This window comes from Dioszegia hungarica (assembly GCF_025882075.1).
Source record: "Dioszegia hungarica strain PDD-24b-2 chromosome Unknown MKK02contig_8, whole genome shotgun sequence".
NCBI lineage: Eukaryota > Fungi > Basidiomycota > Tremellomycetes > Tremellales > Bulleribasidiaceae > Dioszegia > Dioszegia hungarica.
This window is the reverse complement of record NW_026515770.1, coordinates 5,528,167-5,540,223: the sequence shown is the minus strand read 5'-3', so window position 1 is coordinate 5,540,223 and position 12,057 is coordinate 5,528,167. Positions and strand designations below refer to the sequence as shown.

The 12,057-nt window shown below is 57.1% G+C and overlaps 5 protein-coding genes across 5 annotated transcripts; 2 read left to right on the top strand and 3 right to left on the bottom strand.

The window, feature by feature from the left end:
* Nucleotides 1-308: 308 nt before the first annotated feature.
* Nucleotides 309-2,751, top strand: MKK02DRAFT_45897 (uncharacterized protein; the record flags this gene model as incomplete). The annotated part of the gene is made up of 5 exons (XM_053093662.1): nucleotides 309-332; nucleotides 391-1,494; nucleotides 1,546-1,574; nucleotides 1,626-1,888; nucleotides 1,982-2,751. 5 exons carry the CDS (start codon nucleotides 309-311, stop codon nucleotides 2,749-2,751), a joined length of 2,190 nt encoding a protein of 729 aa, XP_052946962.1.
* A 128-nt stretch (nucleotides 2,752-2,879) lies between these two features.
* On the bottom strand, nucleotides 2,880-4,690 carry MKK02DRAFT_27184 (putative stearoyl-CoA desaturase; the record flags this gene model as incomplete). The annotated part of the gene is made up of 9 exons (XM_053087317.1): nucleotides 2,880-3,164; nucleotides 3,212-3,539; nucleotides 3,591-3,638; nucleotides 3,694-3,731; nucleotides 3,777-4,000; nucleotides 4,046-4,182; nucleotides 4,237-4,489; nucleotides 4,552-4,572; nucleotides 4,621-4,690. 9 exons carry the CDS (start codon nucleotides 4,688-4,690, stop codon nucleotides 2,880-2,882), a joined length of 1,404 nt encoding a protein of 467 aa, XP_052946961.1.
* Nucleotides 4,691-5,394: 704 nt separating this feature from the next.
* Nucleotides 5,395-7,309, top strand: MKK02DRAFT_45895 (putative vacuole protein; the record flags this gene model as incomplete). Its single annotated transcript, XM_053093661.1, has 5 exons — nucleotides 5,395-5,903; nucleotides 5,949-6,629; nucleotides 6,676-6,886; nucleotides 6,931-7,167; nucleotides 7,226-7,309. 5 exons carry the CDS (start codon nucleotides 5,395-5,397, stop codon nucleotides 7,307-7,309), a joined length of 1,722 nt encoding a protein of 573 aa, XP_052946960.1.
* Nucleotides 7,310-7,561: 252 nt separating this feature from the next.
* Nucleotides 7,562-9,548, bottom strand: MKK02DRAFT_26728 (aspartate aminotransferase mitochondrial precursor; the record flags this gene model as incomplete). Its single annotated transcript, XM_053087248.1, has 14 exons — nucleotides 7,562-7,606; nucleotides 7,661-7,898; nucleotides 7,968-8,149; nucleotides 8,202-8,306; nucleotides 8,355-8,444; nucleotides 8,494-8,517; nucleotides 8,564-8,642; nucleotides 8,699-8,862; nucleotides 8,913-8,987; nucleotides 9,054-9,152; nucleotides 9,203-9,210; nucleotides 9,258-9,314; nucleotides 9,378-9,397; nucleotides 9,451-9,548. The coding sequence occupies 14 exons, from the start codon at nucleotides 9,546-9,548 to the stop codon at nucleotides 7,562-7,564; spliced, it is 1,284 nt and encodes a 427-aa protein (XP_052946959.1).
* A 584-nt stretch (nucleotides 9,549-10,132) lies between these two features.
* On the bottom strand, nucleotides 10,133-11,652 carry MKK02DRAFT_37431 (cyclin-like protein; the record flags this gene model as incomplete). The annotated part of the gene is made up of 4 exons (XM_053089651.1): nucleotides 10,133-10,161; nucleotides 10,318-10,759; nucleotides 10,810-11,358; nucleotides 11,407-11,652. The coding sequence occupies 4 exons, from the start codon at nucleotides 11,650-11,652 to the stop codon at nucleotides 10,133-10,135; spliced, it is 1,266 nt and encodes a 421-aa protein (XP_052946958.1).
* Between the last annotated feature and the right edge of the window lie 405 nt (nucleotides 11,653-12,057).

Genomic DNA, 12,057 nt, shown 5'->3' with positions numbered 1-12,057 from the left:
TATACTGTCAGCCGAACGAGGCAAGCATTAATTGGAGGCTGTGCTCTTAGCTGTGTGCCAGTGTTTGGCATGCCTATGGGATGGATAAGGGGTGAACTCAAAGCTAACAGCATGGATGAGTGTGAGAGATGATAACGGAAGGGATGAGGAATGTTGTCGGGGAAAACCCGAGACAAGACCCCCCTATAACGTGCGAACAGACTGCTGCCAATGTACGCTGCACTTCTATTGCTACAGAGTACAGACAGCGTCGGCTTCGACTAGCCTTTCCAACACTCGTCCGCCGGATCCTCAGAAGTGAAGCTACAATGGCTCCGACTGATCATCAATCAGTGCGCATGACCCGCGAATCACTCGAGACTCCCCCGCGAATACAGCTGATTCAAGCAGCGATCTCCAGATGACAGCCCTCCTCCAGCGAAGCGACCCAAGGTCTTCCGAGCGTGCAACCAATGTGTCACCTCCAAAACTCGGTGCGAGGATGTTAAGCCAAAAGGGTGTTGGCTATGCCGTCGGAGGGGGAAGGGTTGTTCCCTCGCCGGAGCCATCTCTGTAGCGCCGCCCTCTCCGTCAGATACACCGCTACCGCCAACCACGCATCGCGAGGATGGGACGTCTCGAAGAAGCAGTATACAACCGCCCGCTCACCCCTCGGTCCGCCCGTCCATAGAGGCCGGCCCATCAGAGTGGGGACCATCTTATTCCAGAGGAGGAGAGCGGGCGGAGCCGGACTGGCGGGTGATATACAACGCCGTCGACGAAACGGCAAGGTCAAAGGCGCGGATAGAATCGCTAGAGGAGGAGGTCAGGGAGCTGCGGAGGGCGATGTCCGGTCGAGGCGCAGCAGGCGATGATGGCGTCATGCGATCAGGTCTTCCTCACAGGCCTCACACCTCGTCCGCGGGCCGGGATGGGCCTTTCCCATGGGCAACGGACTCTCCAGCTGGGCCCGACTCCCAGCTGACCCACCTGGCACACTATGCTCAGCTGGAGGACTTCAGCGAGACCATCTTCTCGCTTAGTACCCCGGACGCATTCCCCTCGGTCGTATCTGCCGGGATCCTCCGGCCGGGGGAGATCGACCTCGCCTTCCAGTCCTTCAAACACCACTTCTCGACAATCATCCCCCTCGCACCCTTCCTCTCCATCAGTACGACCGCACCTACACACAACTTCATCATCCTCGCTATCCTGCATCATGTCCCTGCGTACGCCTCTCCCAGACTCGCCGAGCTCGTCGACAAGAGCATCATCGTCGCCTTATCAGGAAACGTCAGCTTTGACGCGGTACTCCCGCTTCTCATCTTGTCGCTCGCTCCGCCTATACCAGCCGTGGAGGGGGAACCATCGAGACCATCACCCTTGAGACTCATCTCGCTGGCATATCAGCTGGGGAGGGATCTCGGGATGGATGCCAAGGTCGAGGGGTATCTCCGGAGGGGTACAGACCTAGCGGAAGGCTATTGGGCCGAAGCTATGCACATGGCACAAGTGGTACGTGCAGGGGGTTTCACCGCTGTATATGGGCTTCGCTGATCGTATTAGTGGGCGCTTGTGGTCAGCCGGTACATCCTGTGAGTCACTATACGGTCGTCGAATGTGGGTTCACACACTGAGCAACCCAGTCTGCATCTCATGCATGGACACGGCCGACAATTGCCCTCTTCACTTGCATCCCTTCTACCTCGCTCGCCAAACCCTATCGTCCAGCAGACCACGGACCACTTGATGGACGAATCCCGGTTGATCTGTGCTGCTATCCAGGCGATGAAACCGCTCATGGAAGTCGAGAATGGCGAGCATGATTTCGAGGCGGTGAGGATCCGCATGGAGGCGTTTCAGACGGGACTTCAGGATCTCATTGCGTGGAAGCGAAGTGGGGGTTCCAGTGAGTCATCTTCCTCACCAGCCCAACCCGTGGCCTCGAGGCTTGGCAAGGGGCATCACAATTGGAAAGTAGGTATCGCAGCTGATCTCTCAGCCCTTCTTGACCTGGATCAAGGCTGCCTAGAGTACATTGCTATCTCTCGCCTGTCCTTCCTCTTCCAGCGCATTCCGTCGCCGCTTCAGCCCATCCGTCAGACCCTCATCGCTGGGATGACCGCGTTCGTCTCCACAGCCCAGCGCTTTCTGGGAATTCTTTTTCCCGACCTACCTCCCGATCTCCCTTCCATATACGCTTCGCCATTCACGCGCCCTTACCTCTCCCATCCGGCTTCGACCAGCTCCCTATCGCCCTACGAGCATCAACCCTTCCCCACCAGCCCGATTCGGCCTGAAAAGCGATTCCCGGCCCACGTGTCGATGTGCGCCTCCCTCGCCGTCTTGTCCCTGCGCGGGACCGCTGCGCACATCCGGCAGACACAAGGCGCGCGCGGCTCCTCGGCGTTTCTCCAATCCTCACGGCTGCAACAGGCTGAGGTGTACCTACGGGGTCTGGGGGGACGGACTGAGGCACTGATCCGTCAGGCGGATAAGGCGTTCGGGACACTGGACGAGATGGTGCGTTGGTCGGAAGAGGGACACCTGGACCTACCGAATCCCCAACTAGCAGGTGGGCTGGGGACGGACGAGGGCGTAAGGGATCGTGGTGAGGGAGCGGGGCAGGGTCACAGCTCGGAGCAAGCGCATAACTCGCTCATGAGCTCCGGGCTGTTTGACTTTGATCTTTTCTCGTGGGATCCAAACTTCCTGAATCCGGACTGGCTACCTAATACTGGGCAACCTGATATCACGACGGGGTGGGGATGACGAGCGCGGTCGACCGGGACGTCTGGGGACACAGTTTGCGGTAGCTCAGTCAAAGGCGGGATATACGGTATGAGGTCATGTAGTAGCATTGCATCTATCTTGCATCTATCAGTCTACTGACATTCTCCTTACTGCGGCTTTGGCTCCAAGCGCACATCACTCTCTTCCAAGACTGCGACCCGCAAGCACCTCATGCGGTCCTTTGCGGCTGCCGAGTGATTGTTGAGGCCGCCAAAGAAGGCCTTGCTAGCATCCCGGAGGGCAATCTCTGAATGCGGGTTATTGAGACCCGTTGAGCAGGCCGGAGCGCTCTCGCCTTCGTGCTCTGCTCCTGGATCAAGAGGGGCTGTGAAGAGGAGACCGGTGGCGAGGGGAGCGATACAGTGGTTGATTAGGAGCTGCTTGCCTCCGGGCTGAGCTGTCAGCTTGGATATGTCTTCGCAGGACAGGATCGACTGACATGCTCATCCAGGTACCCACCAACATCCACCAAACATCCCTCAATCAGTAGCAGCACCATCCGCCTCCTTCTCCATTCCTCTTCCCCCACATAATCCACGACCCACTGGCCATGCCTGGCCATCGCCTCCTCCTTCGACCAGCGGGGCAGGTCCGCCAGAGACTTCGCCCGCTGTTCGGCCGGGATCGACGAAGTGAGGCGGTCCGCCTCGGCGCGCAGAATGCTCGCTTGGGCCTTGAGGATGGAGGAGGAGGGCGTACGGGCGACCGAGGGAACGAGTGGAGTGAGATGAAGGAGGTAGATGATCCACTTGCTCGGGTCCCAATCGCTGGTCATCAGTTCAATCTGAGTAGGAGGGGACATGCGGACTAGTACTTACGCTGGGTTAGGGCCATTGCGGAAGTCTTTGGGGAAGGCATGATGGAAGCTGCGGGATGAGCTTTGCGGTACGCATTGTCAAAAAAGGTTCAGCAAAGATTCACTTGTGGTGACCTTCCCCGGAGGTAAGCAGGGCAAGAAGCTATCCCGTTAGCTCTATCCGCAAGTCAAACTCGATGATACGCACATAGTTGCCCCTCGCGCTGACTTCTTCCGTGTAGGGTCTGAGACCAGTCCAGTGCGCCAAGCTGTTGATGCAGAATGTGGTATGCCAGATCAAGAGCCGTGCTACTGCGCCGCCCCAGACCAAGCCGCCAAGTGCGTCGTTCCAGGTATAGCCAATAAGAGCGGGGAGGATGAGACCGGAGAATAGCGCTATGCTGAAGTAGTATTTGTGCTGAAAGTAGACCACTGCAGCATCAGCCTCATGCCACATCCAGGTTTGAAGATGCATACCGGGATCCGCGTCCAGATCGGCTCGGTCGATGAGGCGCATGCGGGCATATCTGGGTTTGCGGAAGATCCAGCCGCAATGCGAGTACCACAGACCCTTGCTCGCAGAGTAAGGGTCATGAGTTGGACTGTCGGTGAACCTATACGATCAGCGACATCTCACTCGTCTCAACGAGGGCCTCCAGCATACTTACCGGTGGTATAGCCTGTGCCTCAGCACCCACCACTTGATACTGCCTTGGAAGCCCATACTGCCCATCCAGGCAAGCACCACCCTGAGCGGCATGCGAGCTGTAAAGGCCTGGTGGGACCAGAGGCGGTGGTATCCGATCGTGATGCCAAACGAGGCAAGCTGCCAAGATATGAAGCAGAGTATGAGAGTCGGTAGGGGTGTCTGTGACAGCGGGGAGAGACATGTTGCGCCGTACAAGGCGAAAACGTGCACTGCTAAGGATCGTGAGCTGCTGAGCAACGTACAGGAACACAAACGACTCCGGGGTTGAGCTGACCTGTGAAGAAGATGCCGTTTGCTGTCAATCAGCAACTTATCAGTTCAATCGAGATGAAAAGAGACCTACACCACCAGATCTTGCCTTGATCTCCGATTTCGCGCTTCGGGCCTTCAACCTTCTCAACATTCGACGACATAGCGACTTTCAGATCAGTTGATGAGTTGATGAGGAGAAACGTCAATAGATTAATGGTTGATTATGGATGCCACTAGGCTTGATAGAGAAGCACACACTGCTTCGTGATGTCAAAGAGCCCCTTCGCACACCTCCGTAAGCAGGACAAAGGAGGGTTTGGGAGAAGATGTCCCTTGGGCCTCGCTCGGCCAACACCCGATAGGCTGATAGACTCGATTCCGACATTGCAAACGCTTGCTCGTGCTCTCTTCCTTACCTCAAACGCCGAGACCTCACTCATACGGACGGCCTGAAGATCGTGGAAGCAGCATGATGAGTGTATATAAGATCGAGCGAGCCTCGGGCCGGCGCAACCTTAGCTTCGCCCAGTTTGACGTTTGCGCCTGCCGTAAGGGTTGTTGTCTCGAAGTCACCGCCTCCTCCGTCGCCGCTCGATCTCTCTCTCGTCTTGCACCCCTCATTATCGATAGCTATATACTGTCGACTCGGGTAGGAGCCGGCCGACTACAAAGCGAGCTATATCAAGCACCGTTCACCACAAAATTCACCAGTCGCAGGCGTCAAAGGAGCCTCCATTATTGTCCGGCCGAGCTCCCGAATCCTGAACCCGTTAGCTCGCGCTCTTGGCCCCCTGCAACGAGGTACAGAGCATGACTGGCCTATCTCTGCAGTAGCGCAGCCCATATCAGCCACCGGCGGAACGGGATGAACCTCTCCATACCCCGCTTTACCCGCCTGCGGCGGCTGGTCCGTCTCATCCTCGGTCCCTCCACTCCCACGCCCGACGACGAAATCCCCTCCCCGTCAACTCCGCTCACCTCCTCATCCACCCTGCCCAATCATCGTGCATGTACTACCTTCCCGGATAAAGGCGTCTATCGTCTCGCCACGTCGTGTCGGCTACACTACGCGCTCATACCGGTCTTACTGCTCTGGGCGACCGCCAATGTGCTGCTCATCCGGGAGCAGTACTTTGCCCCCTCCAGTCCGCAGACTATCGGCTGTACGGACTCGTTATGGTCCGATTGGCCGCCTGATGCCTGCGGGCTGAATGGGACAGACTGCGACGTGGCGCTGAACGGAGAGGGAGGAGGGAGGTATAGGTGTCTTGGGGGATGCACCTACTCGCCGTTGGGGAACCCAAGATGGGTTGGAGGGAGCGAAGTGAACAGGCGGCCACTAGTCATTGGCGGTGGAGACGGCCCTACTTACCGGTATGTCCCCCTCACAAAATTATCTGGGCACAGCTGATTGTCTAGCGCGGACTCCTGGATCTGCGCATCGGCGATCCACGCCGGGCAAATCAGTCCCACACTGGGAGGATGTGTGGATGTCAACTACGTCTTCGCCTCTTCTACATCCAACCTACTCGGCGGCTGGTCGAATGGCATCCTCTCAGCGCCTTTCCTCCCCTCCTTCCCCGGCTCGTATACCCTCAGTCCAAGCTCCGGTCCCGGTTGCTGGGACATCCACCCTTTCATCAGCGCCTTCAACGCACTGATGCTCTTCCTCACCACGGTCTTCCTCCTCCCGTCGCCTGCAGTCCTGCTCGGCACCTTAATCATCCTCGGCTGGGGCCAAATCCAGCTCGTATCGAATCCTCGATATGTCCCGCCGTTCTGGGAGTACATCTTTGCCGGTCTCCCACCAGCCCTTCTTGGCGGATACTGGTTCTACCGCGTCGCCTTCAAGCGGAGTTTGGAGGGATTCAGGGAGTTACCGGTGGAGCTGGCGCTTTGGCAGGGATTAGGATACTGGATCGGTATCGAAAGCTCGACGATCTTTGCGCGATTACCGCTGTCGGGGAGAATAGGCTACGACGGGATACCGCCAGATGGGAAGGGCGTACTGGCGGTGTTGATCCTGATCGTGGCCTTCATTGCGGTCCTGCAGGCGTGGGATTTGCGGAAGTACGGCATGCTGCAGTACTACATCGTTAGGTGAGGCTTTCCACCCAATTCCCATGAGAATCGAGCTGATGGTCAGGTACATATGGCTCGTTCCCGTCCTGGTGGTGCTCTCGCAGATCCCTGGGTACACTCTGCGCATACATCACTGGTTCTACCCCATGCTCGCCATACCCGTCCTGTCTCTGCCGAATCGAGTCAGCATCTTCGGACAAGCCATCATGCTTGGCCTGTTTTTGGACGGTATCGGACGATGGGGATGGGCCGGTATCATCCAGCAGACAGCTTCGGTAAGCTTATCTCTGTATAGATCCATACCTTTGCTGACCGGCAGCTCCTCGGTGACGCCAATTCCGGAAGCTACATCCCCGACGTCAGCTTTGCAAATTCGACCTTGACGATGCTGTCCTGGTTGGCGACTCCTCGCAATCTGACCAGGTTAGGCATCACGGGCGTCCAGGTGGTGGTCGACGATGTCTTGCGGCTAGCCAACCACACAGCGACGAATGTCACGCTGGCGCAAGTCGGGTTAGGGGATGGCGGCGGGATAGAGCACTTTTTCCGACTTGCTGTGGGTGTCTTTTTGCGTTGCACAAACTTCTATCGGGGATAGTCCGCTGACTTGATAGTACATGGCGAACGATACTTCCCTCGACTTCACAGATCCGATCGTCCGCTTGGTCAATGGCTCGTACGCGTTCGCAAAGCCATGAGGCGACGAGGGGTCTGGTTTGATTCAACAGGGAGCTGCACAAGGACGTTGTATCTAGTAGGACTGTATCTTATGTATCTCGCTGCATGACCTATTGCTGCGCCGGCCTATTGTCGCGAGTGGCACCTACGACACACAAGCCCATCCTGGGCCTGGGGGATCGCCTTTGGCATCGGCACATACTGACAATTCCTCAAAGGTCGCACAAGAGAGTATGCATATGCTGTGCAGTCCGATGGAAGCCGCCGTTGCTCTACAAAGTGCCCTTGACGGCCTTGCTGACGCTCTCCGCAAAGTACTGCGACATCAACTTCCATCCCTGGCACCGATTGTGATTGCTCATCGAACTCACCTCTACATTCCCGTCGTTGAGACCCGCCATGCTGATCCGCCCATCCTTCGTCAGGTAGATGCTAGCCTTCTCTGCGAGCTTCTCGACCTGCTCGGGCTTGAGGCCGGTGAAGGAGAACATTCCAATCTGGGACTTGATGTGCTTCCACTCTCCGGGAGTCTCGAGCCTGACGAGCGTGTCGTACAGCTTGGTGCGCATATCGATGATCCGGTCGGCCATGCCCTTAACCTCGACGAGCCTGATGGTCAGCTAACTCTCCATAGGAGAAGATGGTTTCAGGGTAGGAGACAATAGGTATCGTACGCACCACTCGTTGTACAGCTCCTGGTTGCCCAGGATCTCGCTCACGAGACGCGCACCGTGAACGGGCGGGTTGGAGTACATCGGCCGGACAATGATCTTGAGCTGCGAGTCGACCTTGGCCTTCTCTTCTGGAGAGTCGCAGACGAAGGACACGGCACCGACACGTTCACCGTAAAGACCCATGTTCTATGGAGTCAGCTGACATTTCGGTCACAAGCTGATATTCGCGGGCGCTCACCTTGGCGAAGGACTGGCAGAGCAGGATCTGGTGGCCCTGCTCAACAAAGTATCGCACGGCGTAGGCATCCTTCAAGATGTCACCGGAAGCGAAGCCCTGGTACGCCTACAGGATCAGCTCGAGCCAAAGATCGTGCAAAGGAAGTATGCTGACCATGTCGAAGAACGCAAAGTGCTTCTTCTCCTTGACGAGGTCGGAAAGCTCGCGCCATTGGGCCTCGGTAGGGTCAACACCGGTGGGGTTCTACAAATCAGCTCGATACATATCAGTGCCAGCTCCAGCGAGGACTCACATGTGCGCAAGCGTGCAGCAACACCTGCCAGATCAGCCATGGCTCGGGATTGGAACAGGCAATAGCTTACAATCGATCCGTCCGGCGCAGACTTGATGTCGGCCTTCATGCCCTCAAAGTCAAGGCCGACCGTGTCTTTGTCGAAGTACCTGTACGAGTGAGCTATACTCCCTTCTTGTACGCTAACAGGGGCAGGATAGCTCACTTATAGTGCTTGACAGTAAGACCCGAGTCCTTGGCGATTGGGATGTGGTTTCCCCATGTGGGCGTAGGGAGGTAGATGGTCTTGGAAGTCTCGTGGAACTTGCCAAGGAAGGCCATAGCAATACGGAGAGCACCGGTTCCGGAGATCGACTGTGAGATCGCCAGCTACTTGGTCAGTTCTTCCCTAAGATCCCTCCAGGAGCGATGGAACTCACCCTATCCTCGACGAGCGGCTTGGAGTCCTTGCCGTACGCCAGCTCAGCAGCGAGCTTGGTGAACGATCCAAGACCCTGCCCATGTCAGCTTCTCGCACGCACGCCTGGATTATGCGCTTCGCCCGGCTATCGCGAACTTACAGTGATAGGCAAGTACTCCTTGTCCATCTTGGCCTCGAAAAGCTTCTGCTCCGCCTTCTTTACGGTCGGCAGGACGTATGGCTTTCCATTACCGTCACGCTAAAGTGTCAGCTGCGCCACCTGACTTCCAAAGCGCTCTGACAACTGACGTAGGCACCTAGACCATCAGCTACCCGTTCTAATCAGCCAGAGAGGACTACTCACCGACACCGAGGTTGATCTTCTTTGGCGACTTGTCCGCCTTGAACTTCTCGGTCACACCTGTCCATCAGTCTCTCATCACCCCTCTCCAGATCTCTCATCTCAGCTTCAAGCGCGACATACCCAAGATCGGATCAGGAGGTCTGCAAGCATCAGCTTGCTTGCCCTACATTCAATTCTCGTCAGCTCAACTCACCCAGCGACAACGCTTCCCCAGACTGAGATCCCCCGGCGAGCCACGGCGATCGGTCGGGCTGCTGCGCGCGAGGCTGTGAGTGCTGATGTGGAGATCATCTTGGATATGGGTAGAGAGGCAGAGACAAGAAGTTTGAAGGGTTGCGAGTCGGAGTGATCTCGCTGGGTTTAATCGTTGCCCGGAGACAAAGAGTCCCCGGAGGAATGCTGGGACTCGGTCCGGGAATTACCGGCCGGCGGAAGCGTGGATGGTTGCATGCACTATGAGCTCAAGCTGTTCTGGAAAGTCACTCTACTAGCAAGGGGAGATAGATGAGCAGCAGATGCATGTAGCAACCGCAAGGTCCGAGAAATCCGCTAGATAACACTGAAGTAAAACCCTAAGATAGCAAAAGCACTACGTATGACTACACGAGGGTAAATCGCACTAGATGAGGAAAGAGACTATGGATGTACGGAGAGGCAGACGTCAAGTCCGCGATGGGTAGGTGTGGAAGATGGTGGTATCGATGCGGTGGTATACAAACAGTGGGTGCAATGTCCGATTGGGTGCGAGGCTCGAGATGCGTGGAGGTGGTTGATATGGTGATGCATGCCGAGGGGGTGTGGTCGTTAATGATATATGGGGGAGCCGTAATTTGGTCGTGGATGGGCATGACGTGACCGATGTTCGGCGGGGGGACCTAGTTGCTGAGCCGCCGCATGGTGCGACCTGGTAATGCCAGACCGTCCCCGCCGCCCTGTTGGATAGGGTGTAGTGGTCCCCGCGCAGCCGCGTACGCCGCAACGTTGATTGACTGCCCGTTCATGATGCCGGCCTTGGCCATGGCGTGCAGGTCGGTCGACGAGTTTGACATGCTGGCGGTACCGCCGTACATTTGCGGAGGCATGTTCTCTTTCGAGACCGAGCCGGCCGAAGCGACGGTAAAGGGGTAGCCGGAGTCGTGCTGCGACATGGGTGTGATGGGGGTAAGGGGAGCATCGTCGCCCGCTTCCGAAGAAGCGCACGAGATGGAGCCGCCAGAGGGGGAGGTGGACATCCAGGATCCCCGCTTGCCTGGCCATGAGCCCGAGGGTTGGAGACCGGGAGTGACGAGGGTGGCGGAGACGGGGGTGACGGGGGAGTCGGGCTGGTAGATGAACCGACGACCCGAGAGGTACCACTCGCGGACAAGGGTGGAAGCGCGCATGTAGTAGCTGGGCGCGTATTTGCGAATGACGATCTCGGAAACGCCCTCGAGCTTTTCGGAAAAGTGCTTGTCAATGGCAAAGGCGATGCGAACAGCAATGTTGTCGTACTTGGTAGCAGCCTGAAAGGTCAACTACTGTTCTCCAAGCGAGGCCGCAGAACCAAACTCACGCGCCTAGGCTTGTTGCAGATGAACCTCGCCAGCATCAACGCGCCGTTCGCAATGAACGAGCTTTGGATCCCGACAAACTCGCGGTGGAAGAGGGTGATCTCCATGAGGAACCGTGCGACGTGCTGAACCTTGACATCCTCCGCCCGCTCGCCCATGGTGTATGTCCGCAACCATGCTTCCGCCGAGGGGTGACCGGTGACCCAGCCGATGGTGGACAAGACATGACCCTCCATCTGGATGAAGGCCGACTCGTCATACGCCTTGCAGCACATGTCGGCGAGCTCCCGGACGAGAGGGACCTTGTCCTTTCCGTCCTCGAACTTGGCCGCGATCCAAAGCGACGCGCACCCGACGAGCTGGTAGTGCTTCTTGTAGACGACCCGCTTGGACACGTATCGGTCGACGATGTTCATGGCGAGATAGAGCACCTCTGGACGAAGCCGGAATTGCTGATGGACCTCGATGAGAAAGTCGATGAGGTAGGGGCGCATGAACCATTGAAGTTCTGGTTGCATGTCCATGAGTTCTGCCGAGGCAAGAGTGGCGTTCTGTATATCAGCCACCACTCCATATCTATTAGACAGAAAGCAACTCACGTCCATGGCAACCATGTACCCCGTGATCTCCTCCCTGTGCTCCTCCTCAAAATACTCCGCCTCGTCATTACGCCTGGGTACCGCGGGGGTAGAGCTGCTGCTAGCCTGCATTGTGTGCTTTGACCGAGAGGATTCGGCGGGATAGCTAGAAGAAGGGGATGCTGAGCGTTTCTTGGAGTAGTAGTGGGCGTTGGAGGTATCCAGGGTGGGTCGAGTGGGTTTAGCGTTGATGGGGGCGCTTGGCATACTCCGGGTGAGTTGGGTGAAATAGCGGTGAGGGGTGGGGGTGGGTGGGAGCTGAAAGGTCCTATATCGAGACCTGCTCGATGGGAAGGACCGGTGGAGGAAGGAATGGGAGAGTGGTGGATGAGGGCGACAATGAGGAGCCGACCGATGATTGAGGTGGAGTTAAGTAGGCAAGCGAACGCAACGCAGCACGCCGAGACAAGGACGAAGGTCAATGGGGAGGGCGTGGCAGGTGGGTATTGGCCGTATTGATGCAAGCGTAGCAAGGTGAATCCGAGTCAAATTGAATAGTCGATCAATTTACACGACCGCCGTGGTTGATGCGCGCCAAATGAGGAGGTGGGAGATGGTGAGATAAATGAGTCCAGATTGTTCCAGGCGAGATGAGTACGACCAGGACGGTTC